This window comes from Brachyhypopomus gauderio, chromosome 3, assembly GCF_052324685.1.
Source record: "Brachyhypopomus gauderio isolate BG-103 chromosome 3, BGAUD_0.2, whole genome shotgun sequence".
Classification (NCBI taxonomy): Eukaryota; Metazoa; Chordata; class Actinopteri; order Gymnotiformes; family Hypopomidae; genus Brachyhypopomus; species Brachyhypopomus gauderio.
Genome location: NC_135213.1, coordinates 1,299,312 through 1,318,258, shown reverse-complemented (window position 1 = coordinate 1,318,258; position 18,947 = coordinate 1,299,312). Strand labels below are relative to the sequence as shown.

Sequence of the window (18,947 nt, the reverse complement as noted above, 5' to 3'; positions counted from 1 at the left end):
TAAGTCCATATTGATTTAAAATAGAGCAGGATTACTCTACTGCTTTATTAATTACTTACTAAATATTTTAAATTAAACATACTAACATTAATATGCAAAAGCAATAAAAGGTGTAATTACATGAAGTGTAAACACAAAGCAGACCCAACAATTATGTTAAAAGTGAAATTAGAACATTCATGACATGAGTCATTATATATGATTATAACTGATAAAACGATTTATGAAAAAGTCAGAAAAAACTCAATTACAATTTTGAAAGACTCATTTATTTAAAATGTTTTGTGCTACACTGAACACACTGAGTCATATAAAAGAAATACTACACTTCATTTCCTTCCTTCATTTCCAAAATCATTGGCCACAATTTCCTGAGCTCTTTGTAAACATAATTAGCAATAAACACAAGACCAGCATAGACAGCATTTAGCAGAGTACCATAATCATATTGAACAAAATGAGACAAATGTGTAAAACAAATGTGCAAAAAATCTTATTACACACCGGAGCAGATTTTCTCCAATATATGAAATGTACCATATTTGTCAATTGTGATTGTTCGCCGCAATCGAAATTTGTCCTTCGCATTTACCCATCTGTGCAATTAGAACACACAAACTAGTGATTACTAGGGGTCTGTGGTGCACACATGCCCTGAGCAGTGGGCAGCCCTAGCCCAGCACCCGGGGAGCAGTTGGGGTTAGGTGCCTTGCTCAAGGGCACCTCAGTCATAGCCTCATAGCCGGTCATAAGACCAGTTCCCTACCACAGGACCATGACTGCCCCAAATATATATGAGGCATAGGGCCAGATTCTCCCCAATATATGAGGTATACAGGCAGATTCTCCCCAGCATGAGGCACAGGGGCACATTCTCCCAAACACATGAGGCACGGGCAGATTCTCCCCCAACACATGAGGCACAGTCATTCACTGTTGTACTGGCTTGGTATTGCTGAGCTAATGGTCCAGTTAGGCCTGGCGCAATAATGACATTATCGACTTATCGTACAATAATATTTTTAACCGCGATCATTTTTGCTGATGTCGATAATTGGCAATTGGGTTTCCACGCAAATTTGTTTACATGAGAATAAACCGCAACTATGTTAGATTTCAGAAAGCCACACAGTGCTGCTCCCCCCCCCCCCCCCCCCCCCCCCCCAAGGGAAGACGAATCTGTGATCAGAGAGCGACATCTACTGGTTAGGAAATGAGTGCAGTACACGGAGAGCGTATGCGTCAATAACAGTGCCTCCACACACAGGTGGAGATGTGTTAGCTTGGGAACGTATTTGAGGCTAATAGGACTCGAAATGATTAGAAACAATTCCCTTTTTATCACATTATTTAATGGTTGTTTATTATAGTGACCGTAGCGCGACTCCGCCCAGCTCGCGCGAACGTCCGCGAACAGTGGAAGCGTTTATACTTGCTTTTCTTTGCAGTGTTGTTCGAAAGATATGTGGTAGTATGAAGAAACACACCTCAAAAACAGGGAAATTAACATTTACTTGACGAAGTTTAATGTTGCTTTGTGTTTCAGGTTTGAAAAGTGCTGGAATTCGTTCGTTTCACAACAAATAGCTGTCTGACTGAACAGTTATCTTGTATTTCGTTAACAAATATGAGCCTCTTGTAATTCCAGGACGAATCATGAGAGAACGTGAAGACGTTAAGATTGGGCGTTTTTTAAACAACCATTAAATAATGTGATAAAAAGCGAATTATTTGGAGTATATGTATAAAGATTTAACTTCATTAAGTTTAACGTGCTGGGAAATATTGAAATGGACCTTTAAAGTGATGTACAAGTGCTTTAATTCCACCTTATAAAGGTGTATGAACCCTGCAAATATGACTTTGTTCATTGCGCTGAGGCACGGCGTGCGAGAAGTTACAAAATTCGAGAGGTGCACGACCTTGCGTGACCTATTATTGTGGCACATTGTCTTAAAGCTTCTTTGGGGAGCACAGAAGCAAGAAAAAAAATCCATAATGGCACTTTAAAATGACAATATTATCGTTTATCACAATAATTTCTGGGACAATATATCGTTCTGAAAATGTTGTTATCGTGACAGGTCTAGGTCCAGTTATTCACTGCTGTACTGCTGACTTCACTTGATATGTCCTATTGTAAGCACCATTGAACATTCTCTCACTTTTGTCAAGTCTTTCTCCTCAAATGTAAATAATGTTTGAGACCTGCTGTCTTGCAGATCATTCTCCTACCTATATATACCTAGGGTACATATATATTATAGTGCTTTACAATTATAATGCATTTAACAATAGAAAGATAATTTATTTAACACAACACTGAAGAGAGATATTTTATAGCTTAATGTTTTCTCCCAAACATGCAGCTGAAATGACACTACGTTAAACAGATCTTTAAAACATAAATCTTAATAAATACTCTACCCACTTCCTAAAAGCAGCTTAGGGTTTCATGAGCAGTGGAAATTTGATTTTACACCAGGCTACATGAAGAACAGTGCGCAAAACAGCAGGGCAGCACTGCAGTCATCAGGGCAAGACACAATTCAGGCTGGTTTAAATCAGGACTTTGTTAAGCAAACCAAACAGTGAGTTTGGGCTTCCAGCTGGCTGAACTACAGCCAAACTGAATGCCAGACCTGGAATGCTGCAGTAGTACTTCTGAAATTGAGGCAGGAGAACTGGAGTTGGGCAGGACTTGTTAGTTTAACCACATTCTCTCCACTATGTGTCTTCATTATTATTTATAGGTTAATTTGCAGAAGAAATGTCCTGGGTCATGGACAAAGCTTCAGTGTAGTTAAGCTATTACTGCCACTGTGTTTGTAGCGGTGAATTACCCTGAAACACGGGTTTATACAGTTGTGCTTTTAAATTATCCTGAAGCACAAATTTATTCTGAATTGAAGTTTTGTAGCTATAGCTTCATAGCATTTTAAAAATTGTATAGTTTATAGTTTCTGTGCCAGGAGATTGATCTAAATATTCTTTTACATATCAATATTTTTGAGTTTATATCACAAAAACCTGAAAGTAATCCACTGTTGGTTTTGATAATGCCTTTTAAACTAACCTGAGGAGTGTAAAGGTGATTATTGGTTAATAACGTATTATATTAGACCATTTCCCTCCTGATTGCTGCGTCTAGGGTTGAGCTCTCTTCTTCCAAACACGGGTAGCAGGGTGAACTTGGCCAGGAGCACACCAACAACCAGCATTCCAACGCCAAAACCCGTCGCTCCATGACAAAACCCTGCCCAGTATCCTGTATGCCATATGTAGCTCTGGCTTATACCTACATGGACAACAGACAAGCAGAGGGTTGGGTTAGATCTAATGAACACCGATTTAGCCACGAAAGGTGGGTTGAGTTTACCATTTAAGTTGTAAATGTGTTATATACAGTATGTGTTCTTTGGCTTATATGGGTAGGAATTTTGATCTCATGACTCCTTAAAATGAGAGCAATGTCATAAAATATCACATGATCTCAATTTTTCTAATACAATGATTCTGGAACAATTTGAGTTAGCCTTACTAAAAAGATATGATGCTTGTGGGCATTCCTGTGATTATCCTTAAGAAAACATGAGACCTATCAGTGATAATGAGAACAAACTTCAGATTCACAGACATCAAAATAGCTATAAACACTGAGTTAATTAATTGAAATTCAGTTTAAGATTAGAAACAAAGCAAGAGGGGTCTAATATCTCTAATCAAGGCAGTCAGAAAGAATCCACCAATCAGGGGTTCAGGGGCACGTTTCCCCTCTACACATGTCTTGGAAAAACAATTGAGAATGCAACACCCCATCAAACAATAATAACAGATGGGTGTTGAGTATGTCAAAAACTGCTTCAATGAGCAGACTGGAAAATCACAGAAATTAGTAAAGTTATGTTTGGTCAATGTTACATCACACACCTTTGACGGTCACATTGAAAAAGCTGACAGTGATTCCCTCCTTCTCCTTCACAGTGTAGCTGCCACTATCAGAGGGCATCACCTCCATCAGTACGAAGGTGTTGTCATGGATGTGGACTCTGTCCTGATAGTCAGGATGGCACTGCTTGACACGTCCATCCACAGTGCAGACCTGCATGCTGGAAGAATTCCCATGTTTCCTGACTGTTACGATGACCGGGTCGGATGTATGGAAGTCCATTCGCAGGTGCTGACCAGCCTCCAGCGCAAGAGTTGACTGATCGGCTAAAACATTAAAGATTGTATTGTAGGTGTCATTCAAGACTAAATAATAACAACTCCTCAAACATTGACAGCAGCATGATTTGTAAAATGTTTCATTAAAATAGCAAAGGAACTGTGGGAGAGAGTTCTACATTTGGGGGTGGGGATAGGGCTCTTCTACCTCTACCTCTGACCAGTCTGTACTGGTCTACCTCCACCTCTGACCAGTCTGTACTGGTCTACTTCCACCTCTGACCAGTAAGAACAAAGAAACAGACAAAAGACCAACACTAGAATACCTGAGGGCAGCTGGGAGGTGAAGATCTGACCAATCACAGAGCACTCACAGTTCTCAAATGCTTGTTGCAGTTTTAACTATATATTTAACTGATATTTAGCGACCTATTTTGAATGTTGCAGTAATCTAGACAAATTAGAGAATTTTGGGACCAATAAAACATCAGTTCTGTGAAGAAAATGTATGGAAACAATGCCTTCAAAAAACAAAATAAAACTACAAACGAATTTGACTTTCTGCAGCTTTCGGACAGAGGACTTACGGAGAGGCTGGAGGAGCTGTCTGCAGAGGGGCATTTCTCTGCCATCACAGAACACGTAGTAGTACCCCCTGGTGGAGTAGTTCACCTGCGGGACAGTGAGGGAACTTCTCTCTTGATCAGCCGTACAGGTGAACTGGAGACCAGTGTGAGGGTCTGGCCCACACTGGGCCACTGTGTCTCTGCCCCTCTTCCACTGCGTCTCGCCCACACATTGCTCAGTGCAGGTTAGAGTTGCAGAGTCATTCAACGCCACGCGCGTGCATGGCATCAGCTCAGATCCCAGAACTGATCCCACCAGAACTGCAGCAGGAAGAAATGTTAGCACCAACGTTGAATGCTTGACAATGTATTTACTGTTTTGCATACAGACTAATACAGGCTTGTGAAAATCATTACGCATTAGTCTGCTGCTGTGTTATCGCCTTTACTCGACCTGTACAAGTTATAACATTTGGGTTTTGGTTTTGTTTATCTAGTTAAACGTAACTTGGCGTGTAGGAACGACATATTTACATAAATATTTTAAAGGCAACTTAATTAAAATGAGATCCGACGCATTAAATCTATCCCGCAAGCAAGCCAGATAAAACAGACGGAGACTGAAAAAAGTAGCGAAAACAACTAAATGTCCATCTAAAATTTGAACATTGAATTCAGTGCTAAAAGACCTAAGATTTACTGTACAGTTAATCACAAGCAGTTTTACAAACCAAAAGGCAAACGTTCTAACTTGCATGGGTGGAACAAGGTGGACACCGTTACATGCACAATATGGAGAAAGCCCCCAACCTCACTCGGTCACGTATACAAAAGGAAAAACGGGCTGCTTCCACGGTTAGCCGTTTAAAAGTTATCTAGATAGCACGCAAGCGTTTGATAAAGTTGTAAACACGACCTGCGATGTGGGTAATGATGATCAGATGATGGATAACGTTTTCCAAGATTAAGATTGTCGATAAAGTACTGCCTATATAATAAGTTAGAATACACTTACCAAATAGAAATCTGATGTACTGCCCCGAAAAGGCTGTCCATATATATATATATAAGTTACGGACATCTCTGAAGAAACAGGAACAAGTGAAAAGAAGACAATAAAACGACATTAAAACACCAAGATAATTTAGCTGCCTCCCAAGATAACGTAGCTGCCTCCCAAGATTATTTAGCTGCCTGTCTTCTTGAATCCAACCGCTACGCTCTCGATGGACTCGTCATGATGTCACTAGGTTTTTGGTGGCGAGACCGCAGTAATCCAATAAACGTTAAATATGAAATGGCGTGATCAAAAGAACCCCCATATGAAGAAAGTGAGAACAGATTTATGGGCGTGGAAACAAATGACAAGGGTCTGTGTATTGGCGTAGGAACCGGGGGTGGGGGGATGGGGGGACGTGTCCCACCCAATATCAGAAACAGGTAGATTTATTCCACCCAAAAATTAAACCACAGAAAAAGCGGAAACTGTTTAAAAACTTTAATCCTAAAAGCGCGGTTTGGCAGCGTTCGCGGTTCACGCGCTGTGTTTGTTGTTATAGCAACTTGTCAGGTGCTCTGGGTCTTTCGCTTTCTTAAGGCTTGTGTTGAGATGCCTGTTCAGAAATATCCCGCACTCATAGCTTCACTGACCCGAGCTCTCGCCTCGCTGGAGCGTCGGGTAGTTAACAATATGACCATATATATATATATCCCTAGCCCATTGTCGGTTATTTGTTCGATTGTGGTTCATTGTGCTCTGTATTTCGCTGCCAGTTCGTGAGTTTATTATTTCGTGCTCTGTGTTGTCTCATGTTCCGCTCTTGTCTGTTCTTAGTTTCCCATCCTTGTTGTTTTCGTTGTACCTGTAAAGTCATGCCCTTGTATCTGACCAATCTGGATGGCTCTCCCGTTTTGACCCGTGCCTGTTGGTACGACTATGATTATGGAATTCCCCTTAATAAATCTCGCCCTCCTCCGCGTTTGTGTCCTCCTAGCTCCGCAGCGCGAGCTGCGTTACAGCAACTCAGTGACTTGTTTATGTTCGATGTTCATGGAATATAGTGAACAGCTTTGGAAGTGACATTTTATGCCAACTAGTTTTTGCTTCAAAATCCATGGTACCATGACTGTGATGTGCTGGATGGAGCTTGTTGCGCTTCTACTTCTCTTCAGTACCTCAGTGCAGCGTATTCGTTGATGCAGAAGGAAATTATTAGAAACAACAGACCAATCTACAGCAAACAAAAAACTTTTATTTGTACTGAGATATATCAGGAGATCCCACAAATACAAAACATGTATAGCCTATGCTCCCCACCCTAAGAGGTAGAGACCAGAGATCTGAAAATGACTGCTAAACTGCAAGCTTATGCTGATTCTCCTCCTATCTGCCTGCCCTTTCAGTAATCTTCCATTCCACATATGGAGTTGTTTTTCATGCTTGACTGACCATTGTTCAAACTTCCTGTGGACCATCATGATCTCCGTTACTGAGTGCACACTAATATACTGCTTAACTTTTGTAATGGCCCTAAGCTTATTAATATACTTTTGTAAATTAATGCACCTTATGCAGCATTCGTATCTAGTTTTAATATCAAATTTACTGCTAAGCAAAATATATTGTTGCTAAATTTAGTGCTAAGCAAAGAATATTTTCTCAACAAGCTGTCATAGACACAGACATTGCTGCCTAACCCTTTGAGATTCACCCACAGTCGGAGCAATGATAGGTGGTTACATTTTTCAAAACATGGCACAGGCAAGTCTATCTGCAATATTTGTGATGCAAAATCCAAAGCAACACTTTGTACACTTTATAAAATGTATCTTAAGGCTCAATGACCTTATTTGGTAGCCTGAAAGCCAAGTCCCCACAACACAACAATTGTGGCCGATATTAGCAGCATGTATGCAGCCTTTGACAAGTCTTAAAATCTAGAGTGGAATTTGCTCCTTGAGGTCTTCAAAATCCCAAATTCAGCTCTCTGAAGTGCAAGTTCAAGGTTTGACTGGCATGGGATTTTTTCAGTATGATTCAGGTGTTGGCTCACATGCTCTAATTTCATAATCCAAGGTGTCAACTGTTTTTTCTCCTGCTTTGCAGACTATCTGGGTGTGGTCTCACTGAAAACTCATGCGAATGTCTTTCATCAGTTCTACAAATATAAAACCCCTCGCAGTGACTTGCAAGATGCAGGAGTGGAGCAGCTCTGTGCTGGACTGAAGAGTTCAAACTCTACACTGGAGATTCTCAGGTGAGATTGTGTGAAATTATTCTTGCATGGAATTGGTGAAAATGCTGAGCAAATTAAAAAGGTAACTGTTCCCTTGTGTGTGTTTCTGAAAGCTCTTGACTATTATGTAATTAACTTGAATTATCGACTACTGTTATATTTCTACATCTGTTTCAGCATTCAGTAATGTTTGCAGTTTCCACTGGCCATTTATATGTCATGTGTTTTCCACTTTCTTACTGGGTTATTACGTTAAAAATGTTAAACTGAGTGACTGTGGAATAGGTGATGGCTAACGTGGTAACCTGAACTGGGACATAAATGACTTGTACATGTCGTTGTGGTTATTAAGTTTATTATTGTGGATGGTGTTTGGTGTAGAATGGATATGTTACTTCACCATGTCAGTAGTTTAAAGCACAGGATGAAGCCTCCACTACAGTTACTGGCCTCTAGCTGCAGTGTGTGACCTTTATCCAGGGTGGCTTCTGTGCATCACGCCTTGAAAGAGTGTATGGGACGGCTCCTGTGGATCACACTATATAAAAGGCTGCATGAACAGAAGACAGGGGGCGCTCTCTCCCCCGTGTTTTGGTTGTCCCTTGCGGTTTTCTTGTGGTCTCGTTTTTTTCTGCTTATCATTACAACTTATGGGCTTGTTTCTTTGTCTTTGGTGCTGTGGTTAGCTTTTGTGTGTTGTTGTCATATGTACGTATGTATTTATTTGTGACTCTTCTTGTGACTTGGGAACAGCACGGAGTTCATGCTTATTTTTGTTGTCTGTTTCTTTTCTTTAGTCTTTTGATCATCTGTTTTTTGTACTAGCGTGTCAAGGCAGGTTAATGTATTTCAGTTGTTTTGTTTAATGCCAAGGCATGAATTTTGCACTGAAGTAACATTTAGCTAGATAGCATTAACTAGTAGCAGACTTCATGCCTGACCATTGCTGTCCAAATCCAGTTTTATAGTATCACGCCCGTGAGAAAAGGAGTCTGACAAGAGGAGCTCATTCTCAACAGCAAATGTGTTTTATTTACAATACACCACTCATTTCCCTCCAACCCTCTGCTTGTGCTGACAGCCACCTCACTCAGCCACATTCACATCACAGTGATGGTGTCAATGTCTACATATCAGACACTTCAGCATCCCCGAGCGTGTTTCCCATGTCCCCATAACTTTCAAAAACATTATAACTGCACATCAATTAACACATTAACCGTAATGTTAATAACTAGTCTCCACACATTACCGAGCATCCTCTCTGATGAGGGCAGGGCCTGTCAGTCTGCATACCTTGCACCGTCACAATAGCAATATGGTAAAATAACATTCAATTAGCCATCACTACCCATAAACACCCGTGGTTCACTGACAATGTTAGAAGTGTTTGAATGTCATGCTAGAAGTGCTTAAATGTTGGTTGAATATTCTGTGACAATGATCGTACATGCCATCAGTTAAACAACCGTTCTGTGCCATTTCATACATATATGTCACATAGTGGAATGCCTTGAGAACAAAATAACAACAAATGATCAATGTAAATCAAATTTATCATCCCATGGAGGTCTGGATTTGGAATTGTACGCAAAATCAAAGTAGAAAATCAAATGACATCTGAAAATGCATCTTCAGTGGAAATTCCTCAAGAATTGTAGTGTAGTGTAGTGTATGTAGCCTTCACGTGGCTGCAGAGTTGTATAGTAACGAAGTAGAACTACTTCACTACTGTACTTAAGTACTAAAATGCAGTATCTGTACTTTACTGGAGTATTATTTTTTTCTCCTACTTCCACTTTTACTTCACTACGTATTTTCCATCAGTTTAATACTTTTACTCCGATACATTTTTTACATGCTGTATAGTTACTTGTTACAATTATAAACATGTTAGCTGGCGCTATTACCTGGTCAAGCGATCAGGCTGTCTCATGAGAAAACTGTGCATGTTCCGGTCGCGTCTCGTTTACTCTGCTGCTGCCTTCACTGAACACTTGAGCTTCGTAATCTAGGTTCACTTGACACTTCGTGATTGTCACAAGGGTCCGCGTGGCAAAAATGACGCAATCGCGGTGACTCCGCCCATGCGCGTTGACCACGCGCGCGGTCGCGTCGTGAGGTCGTGCACCTCTCGTTTTTTGTGCGTGCGAAGTTACAAGGTGGAATTCACGCACTTGTACGGCACTTTGAAGGTCCATTTTCAGTATTTTCCAGCACCTTCAGCTTAATTTACATATTTATACAAATACACATATATCTCATTAAAAGAGATGGTACCGTGTTTGGTAACAGCAGAAGTGCTGCATAATAAGCTTGTTGGCGTTTTAATGTACATATATTGGCACCTTCCACACCATCAACATCGAGTGATTGTGGTGAGGATGAGGAAGACCACCCTGGCCCTACCTAGAGACAGTGTTTGCGTTTGGAGTGAAAGTAAATTCCTATAGGATGAAGTGCCATCTCTGCCTCCCTAAAGAGGGTGAAATATTGGCCTTCAAAAATTCACCTTCGAACTTGAAGAAACACATCAATGTAAGTTACAAATATAACATACAGAAGACACACCAGCTTTAGCTGTCAGTAAGCGCTAGTTAGGTTAGATATCTTAGCTAACTAACCTAATTATGTTCATGACGTGCTGCAGTATTCACTTAACATTAGCTGGCAATCATAAAGGCGATGTCACGCTGAGTTGTGTTTTTAGCTACAGTAATCCATGTCTCTTTTCATGCTGACGGATCATGTGTCCATTTTTATAGTGTAGTGTTTTTATAGGTTAAGGACATTTATTGAGGGTAAACGCAGGGCAGTAGGCTCACCCTTAGAATCCGATGGATGGATTTTATGTCCAAAATACACCTCGTTTTCTCAGCTAAATTAAGGCGAACTTATACTGCTGCGTCACACCTACGACGTATCGGGACATGTGTTATCTGTTTTTTGTGTATGAAGTGTTAAGCCCAGTTAAGTTGCTACTTGTTTGTACATACAGAACACTTGTATTTGTGGTCTTTGACATCTTTGATTTGTAAGTGATATATAAAAACAATTGATAATCAAACTTTGATGGCTTTCTTTAATTAATTCAAAACACAATACTTGTACTTTTTACTTTCAGTACTTGAGTAATAAATTTTAGAATAAACTACTTGCAATACTTAAGTACAAAAAATGCTGAATACTGCTGTACTTCTACTTAAGTAAAGTTTTTAAAGAACACTTCAACTTCTACTCAAGTCAATTTTTTTATAGCGTACTTGTACTTTTACTCAAGTATGGGTCTCTAATACTTTATACAACACTGCGTGGCTGTATGACCTCCCTACAACACCTGGGCATCCTCCTGATGATGCGGCAGATGTTCTCCTGAGGAATCTCCTCCCATACCTGGCTTAAAGCATCAGTCAACACTTGTATAGTCTGTGGTGCAACGTGGTGTTGGTGGATGGAACCAGACATGATGTTAGCATGTTTTATTTTAGCACGTTTGCCTCTCAGCACTGGGGTCTTGGGTTCAAGTCCCTATCTGAGTGGAGTTTTCATGTTCTCCCTGTGTCTGCGTGGTTTTCCTCCAAGGTCTCCGGTTTCCTCCCACAGTTCAAAAACATGGAGGTTAAGTAAATTGACAGTCCCTGACAAATTCTTCCTGAGTGTGTCTGTGTCTCTTCATGTTCAATAAAAAAAGCAGTTGTCTGAGTCTCGGTGCATGAATGTGTATGTGCTTGTATGCCCAGTGGTGGATGGTGCTCTGTCACTAGGGTCTGTCCTCTCTCCCCTTCCTGCACCCCATTCAGTCCCCCAGGGGGCTGAGGATTCTAGTAGAGAGAACGCTGTGCGCAATTGGCTGCCGCTTCTCGCCGGTGTGTGATTGGTTGTGTAAGATTTGTACCTGTGTTAAAATTGTAAAGCGACCTTGGGTATCTTGAAAGGCGCTATATAAATTGAACATTTATTAATTCATTCATATGGTCTCACAATGGGTCTGAGGATCTCATCCTGGTATCTAACGGCAGTCAGGGTACCTCTGGCTAGCACATGGAGGTCTGTGCGGCCTTCCAAAGAAATGCCTCCACACACCATTACTGACCCACTAACAAGCCGGTCATGCTGGAGGATGTTGCAGGTAGCAGAACGTTCTCCATGGCGTCTCCAGACTCTGTCACATGTGCTCAGTGCACTCATCCGTGCACAGGGTGCCAATGGCGAATCTGCCAATCTTGGTGTTCTGTGGCAAATGCCAATCGTAAAAATGTCTGTGGTCACCACCTGCAGAACCATTCCTTTACAGGGCGTGTCTTGCTAATTGCCTCTCATTTCTACCTGTTTTCTGTTTCATTTGCACAACAGCAGGTGAAATTGATTTACAATCAGTGTTCCTTCCTAACTGAACAGGTTGGTTTCACAAAGTGTAGTTGACTAGGAGTTACAAGTCTATGATATGACTGCAGTTTTCTGCTAGCAATTAATTTACTTCTTAGATAATATATTTTAAAACTGACTGAAGCAACACACACATTTCATTGCAACTGGGAGGCAGATACACAAGTTAGCATATATTAAAACAAAATCAAGATCACTTATTGTACATATTGTTAGATGTTATTAGGAGACACATCTCACAAGAAATGTATTTATATTAAAACAACCACCAAAACAGCACAAAATATTAAACCCTACTGTAAACTCATCTACTGTTAGACAATTCTCTACTCATGCAGAAAATTTAATACTATTTTCAATGTAATTGGAATCAGTCTCTCATCCTTCATTTTAAAAACAAATGCTTCTAGGAATGCAAGTATCTTTCTAAGTCCCTTAGGGTATTCCACACCCAGGGCAAGGGAGATGTCAGTGCAGTCCTCAACTCTGATCTTCAAATCCATGGCAACTTTCTCCTGACTGCACTGTAAAGGCATTCCCTCCTTGCAACCATATTATGTATGGTCTCCAACTGTAGACCTAACAAAACGAAAGTGTGCCAGGAAAATATCCCCCACACAATTGCACCATCACCACCAGAATGAACCGTCGATACAAGGCTGTATCAATGCTTTCATTGTTTCATGTTGATACCAAATTCTGACCCTACCATCCGAATGTCGCGGCAGAAATCGAAACTTATCAGACCAGGCAACATTTTACCAATCTTCTATTGTGCAATTTTGGTGAGCCTGTGAGAATTGTAGTCTCAATTTCCTGTTAGCTGACAGGCACACGGTGTTCTGTTCTGTTTGTAGCCCATCCGCCTCAAGGTTTGACGTGTTGTGCATTCAGAGATGCTCTTCTGCATGCCTCAGTTGTAAAGACTGGTTATTTGAGTTACTGTTGCTGTTCTATCAGCTCAAATCAGCCTGGCCATTCTCATCTGACCTCTGGTATTAACAAGGCATTTGCACCCACAGAACTGCCACTCACTGGATATTTTTTCTTTTTCGGACCATTCACTGAAAACCCTAGAAATGGTTGTGCGTGAAAATCCCAGTAGATCAGCAGTTTCTGAAATACACAGACCAGCCCGTCTGGCACCAACAACCATGCCACGTTCAAAATAACTTAAATCACCTTTCTTCTCCATTCTGATGCTCCGTTTGAAATGCAGCAGAATGTCTTGGCCATGTCCACACGCGTAAATGCGTTGTTGTTGCCATGTGATTGACTGATTCAACATTTGCGTTACTGAGCAGTTGGACAGGTGTACCTAATAAATTGGCCAGTGAGTGTACTTATACATGTTCCCATGTAAATGTGAAGATACATGATAAAATATATACAGCCAGTATTTACCATATATAGTGTATCACAAAAGTGAGTACAGCCCTCACATTTCTGCACATATTTAAGTATATCTTTTCATGGGATAAAACTGACAAAATGTGGCGAACTTAAATTTTTACCGGGGCGGTGTAAAATGGACACAAATTAAGTATTTTATCGCGATCGATCGATCGCAAGTGGTTGGCGCCAGAGCGAACTAGTAACTCATTGAATCATGGAAATTGGATCAGAGGTAAATAAACTAGATATTTTTTTCGGCGTGAGAAATCGCAAGTGTGGCGTGAGAGCGTGTGAAAACGGTCAAATGCGTGAGAGTTGGCAACCCTGTAGAATAAAGATAAATGGAAATAAAAATCATAAAGATGAAGGTCCTCCCGCTTTAACACACCAGGCTTCAGGAAGAGCAGGGCGGGGGTAGGAGAGAAAGTGGATCATACCATTTACGACAGAGGAAGTGGATCTGGCCATTTGCGAGGCAATTTGTTCGTTTTTATATTAACAAATAATTATATTATTTTCTATGGTTTTAACAATTTCGGCTTATTGGGGACAAAAGTCCGTTACAAAAAACGTTTTATTCTCATATTTTGAGGTGCTATAACTCAATTTATGGATTCCATGAGCACCCCTAAAAATGAGTTAGACACGCCTGTGGACAAGACGATATCGAAAGGGCCCGAAGCAGGCCCGAAGTGAGGACGACGCTCGTCACCTTTATAAACGAAGAGATTATCAGACTTCTAATTCAGTGTATCGTTGTAAGTTATTTACGTTATTTATGTCATACTGTCGTGAGGATTAAAGCATGTCAGTTTAGTCTGGCGTTTCTTTCTTAATCTGTGGGTTAACTGAGGTCTGGAGTAGTTTTATTCTCGCCAACATGAAAATGAAAGTGCGCAGCATACAGATCTACATAAACAACATTAATCACGTGATTAATTTGGTATTTTCGTCGAGGAAATGTCTGGTCGAAGCTTGGATAAATGTCGAGATATTGGAGATATTTAACTTTGACTTCGAACTTTGTTTTATATTTATAGACAAATGTCCGACCAAGGGGTTGATATTATTTTAATATCTTTATGTTAAGATTTTTTTGATACAGCTCTTGACATTTACCATTTAAAAATTAAAAACATAAAATATATAACATTTCGAATTTAACAGTGTATGTTTAGCTAGAGTTTTAACACTGACATATTCGAAATACAGCGAGCTTCTGTTTTTCTCTGTTTTTCTACGGTTTCTCTTCCGAACCGTAGGCCTTTCAATTGGTTTTTTTGTAATAGGTTACATACACGCAGTGTTGGGAACGTTACTTTAAAAAAGTAATTAGTTATAGTTACTCACTACTTGTTTAAAAAAGTAACTGAGTTAGTAACTGAATTACTCTATAATAAAAGTAACTCATTACCAGGGAAAGTAACTATTTGCATTACAGTTAAAAATGTACAAGTTCATTAAAGGGCCGGATGTGGAATAGCCCTGCTCTAGGCTGATGAAGGTTAGTAATGAAAGTGTCATCAAAGGATGTGATGGATCCAGTGGATCTAGAATCTGTTTCCTGTGTCCTGCTTCACTCTAGTGCTGGTTCATTTAAATAAATTTTTATAGCATTACTGTTGCATTGCTCTTGTTTATGATGGACTGACCTGTACTGCAATGACATCATGTTCATTATAATCAGTGTGTCAGTGTCCTCCTCCTCTTTATGAACTGTTGACAGGAAGCAGAGAGCATCTCCAGTGTCCAGCTGTGTGTGTGTGTGTGTAAAGAGGAACAACTCCACGATGAAACGCCGTAAATCCAGCAGTGGAGGAGGAACCTCTGACCCAAAGTGAGGAGCTTTACATCAACACATAAATCAGGAAAAGAGAATATTCAGGATAAATTAGACGTATTGAAGGACGTAATTACTCAACATTTTCCTCAACTTCATCAGGGTTAAGAGAGCAGCATCTCCAGGGCCCAGCAGTGTGTCTATGAAGAGTAGCCTTTCTATGCCAGAGCCTCTTAACTTAAGCAGTGAACCTGTGACCTCTGACCCAAAGTGAGTGACTCATTAGACACTCAGATTCTTTTTTTTGTGTGTGGGGGGGGGGGGGTGTAATTACTCAACATTTTTCTAATCTTCCTCAGGGTAAAGAGAGCAGCATCTCCAGTACCCAGCTGTATGTCTATGAAGAGTGGCCTTTCCATGCCAGAGCCTCTTAACTTAAGCAGTGAACCTGTGACCTCTGACCCAAAGTGAGTGATGCACTCTCAGAGATTCTCAGATTTTTTTTTTGGCATTAATGGGATACATCGAAAGTCATAATTGTGAACATTGATGTCATTACTGTGCATGTAATAAGAGGGTCTTATAGAATTAGGAGAATACATATAAGGAGAATAATAAATAAGGAGATAAAATATGGACTATATTATCCATATATTTTGAGTAAACTATGAGTTAGGGACTTAATAAAGTGTTCAGTGGGTACAGGGTGCTTTTAATAAAGTGTCCAGTGTGTGTAGGTACAAGGTGTTTCTAATAAAGTATCTGGTGAGGAACCATTCATATAAAGACTATTCTACATCACCATAGTTAAAGCCAAGGGCAGGTTCTCTGTGTTTATTCAGCTCTTGTCAGGGCTGGCTCCAGGGTGGTTCTTCCTGCTGCCACCGGGGAAAGCTCACGAGCCAGTTCTAGATGAGGCTTCCGAAATCAGCAGTGATGATCTACAGCTGTCCTTCCCCTTACTTAATGAGGATAACTGTAGTATCTCACTGCTGAACTGTTTAGCCTCAATGCTGTGCGTTGGTCAGCCACTTCCTGCCTGCTAGCCAGTTACTTCCCCTGGCGTCCTTTGTTTGTTTTGGTTTTGCGTTTATTCCTTCCCTTTATTATGCATTGAGTTTACCACGTGTTCTGAGTTTTTTTTTTAGTTTTTCTCCTGTGCTGTTTCTATGGTTGAGCCCTCTTTTATGAGTGAGTTTTTTCATCTGTTCTATTGGTTTTCACGTCCTCTGTTAGCCTTTTCCACCTTTGTGTACGGTAGTGTTGTCACGATACTAAGAATTACAACTTCGATACGATACTTAAAAAAATATTGAAATTCGACGAGCACAGACGAACACAAGACACTGCGCGAACGCACATTAAATAGGTGAATAACACAGACCCACGTGACCTCGAGACAAGGCACAGGTGTAACAAACGAACACGCTCACAAACAACCCACGCCCACGGAAGTACAAACATGGACATAACGACACGCAGACAACGTAACGGCACGCCCACAGGGAAGGGTCCGGAGCTGTTCCGTAACAGAACCCCCCACCAGGGGCTCGCTACTCCCGGAGCGTCCCGCGCAGCTGGAAAGCCCCGAACCTACATCGACGGGCAGGTCCGGAGCCGCCGGGATCACGAGCCTCCGAGAGCAGTCACCCCCGACGGCGGGAACCGCCGCGAACCGCTCTAGTACACCCTCCCTGGGAATACAGGGGAGAAAACATTAAACAAAGGCACGAGTACAAACACGCACACCGGTACAGGAAACACGAAGGGCACAAACGGGAACAGTGGGTTCGGGAGACACATAGGGACAGACAAAAACACAGGAACACACACGTTCATCCCCGGAGCCAGGCCTCCCACCTTGTGCGACGCCTGTAGCGGCGCGAAAGTCCCGGGGGCTGGAGATGCCGCAGACGGCGGTACTCCTCCCGCCTGTTCCGCCCGCTCACCACCGGGTGCCGCACGGCTGGCGGACGCGCGGGGTGCAGCGCGGCTGGTCGACCGCTTGGGGGCGACATCTCTGTCGGACGCGCGGGGTGCAGCGCGGCTGGTCAACCGCTTGGGGGCGGCACCTCTGTCGGGCGCGTGAGGTGCAGCGCGGCTGGTCGACCGCTTGGGGGTGGCCCATCTGGCGGACGCGCGAGGTGCAGCGCTACCGGTCGGCCGCTTGGGGGTGACCCATCTGGCAGACGCGCGAGGTGCAGCGCTACCGGTCGGCCGCTTGGGGGTGACCCATCTGGCGGACGCGCGAGGTGCAGCGCTACCGGTCGGCCGCTTGGGGGTGGCCCATCTGGCGGATGCGCGAGGTGTAGCGCGACCGGCGGGTCTGCGGTTCCCTCCACCGGGAGTGTTGTAGGGGCTTGCCGCCCCGTAAGCTTGCCGGTGCTCCCTCTCTGGGCTTCCCTCGTAGGAAGCCCTTCCTCCGCCAGGCCAGCCTCCTCTGGATCCGGCATCGGGGGTGGTGTCCATAGCCGGCATCTCCTCCTCGGCCACGCTCCAGTCCATGGACTGTGCGGGGGTCTCGCATCGGGAGTGGTCCATGGGCTCCTCCCCACAGGAGTCCCCACTCTCCGACGCGAGCGGACTGTCCGGTCCGCTCCCAACCCTTTGCACACGGTCGAACCCACCGACCGAAGACTCTCCCCCTCGCTCTGCTCGTCGTAACCCGACGGGGCTGGGCACAACGATAAAGGGGGGCTGAAGTCTTCTTTCTCCTCGCCGTAGTCAGACGGCGGAGGACTGACGTCTTCCTCCCCGTAGTACACCGTGCTCTTGGAGCACACAGACGGGGAATACTCCTCCTCCTCGGAGTCCGCCTCCTCTGCCTCGCCCTCAGACGGTGGGGGATCGCCATCCTCTCCCCCGTAACACACAGTGCTCTTTGAGCATATTGAGGGGGAATACTCCTCGTCCTCCGAGCCGTCTTCCTCGGACTCTTCCTCCGGTGGTGAAAACACCACTTCTCCGGTGGCGAGCATGACTTCTCCCTCTTCGGCGCTCTCGGGCACCGGTACGGGAGATGACTCGCGCTGAGGCTTGTTCCCACAGCCCCTCACAGCCCAGTGTAGCAGCTCCAGGGACGCGGTGAGGTCCTGGTCCTCCCACATACGCACTGCGGAGAGGCGGAGGTGTTCTGCCACCTCTGCATCTTCCGTCTCCCGAGCCGCGCAGAGCATGTATGCGCATACGGGGTTCTTCATCATCTCCTGCTCGGAGACGGGGGCTTTGTGGCGCCGGACTGGGGAAGAGCCGTGGTGGTGACGGCTCTTCCTCCTTCCCTTAGACGCCCGGGTGGTGTATCCAGGCATTCCTTTTATCCTTTGGCTCATCTTTCTGTGACGTGCGGAGGAGCAGACACAACACAAACAGATATGGTGCAAACAACGAACTTTACTTAACAAGAACACGCAGCTCCAA

At 43.0% G+C, this 18,947-nt stretch overlaps 2 protein-coding genes across 6 annotated transcripts in view; one reads left to right on the top strand and one right to left on the bottom strand.

Annotated features, from left to right (window-relative positions):
- Nucleotides 1-1,178: 1,178 nt before the first annotated feature.
- On the bottom strand, nucleotides 1,179-6,067 carry LOC143509925 (uncharacterized). Its single transcript, XM_076998825.1, has 4 exons — nucleotides 5,749-6,067; nucleotides 4,755-5,054; nucleotides 3,931-4,215; nucleotides 1,179-3,298 (listed from the first exon to the last, which is right to left on the bottom strand). The coding sequence occupies exons 1-4, from the start codon at nucleotides 5,858-5,860 to the stop codon at nucleotides 3,114-3,116; spliced, it is 882 nt and encodes a 293-aa protein (XP_076854940.1). The 5' UTR covers nucleotides 5,861-6,067; the 3' UTR covers nucleotides 1,179-3,113.
- A 72-nt stretch (nucleotides 6,068-6,139) lies between these two features.
- Nucleotides 6,140-18,947, top strand: part of LOC143509922 (NACHT, LRR and PYD domains-containing protein 3-like) — a 54,963-nt gene continuing 42,155 nt past the window's right edge. Inside the window, exons 1-5 of one of the 5 annotated variants that reach the window (XM_076998809.1) lie at nucleotides 6,140-6,173; nucleotides 7,840-7,990; nucleotides 15,477-15,587; nucleotides 15,693-15,800; nucleotides 15,890-15,997. In XM_076998809.1, the coding sequence (XP_076854924.1) occupies nucleotides 15,541-15,587; nucleotides 15,693-15,800; nucleotides 15,890-15,997 (263 nt within the window). In that variant the 5' untranslated portion in view covers nucleotides 6,140-6,173; nucleotides 7,840-7,990; nucleotides 15,477-15,540. Of the gene's footprint in view, nucleotides 6,174-6,378; nucleotides 6,412-7,839; nucleotides 7,991-14,303; nucleotides 14,509-15,120; nucleotides 15,255-15,476; nucleotides 15,588-15,692; nucleotides 15,801-15,889; nucleotides 15,998-18,947 lie in introns of those variants that run through there. The other 4 variants (XM_076998811.1, XM_076998808.1, XM_076998810.1 and 1 more) reach the window with 4 other exon arrangements.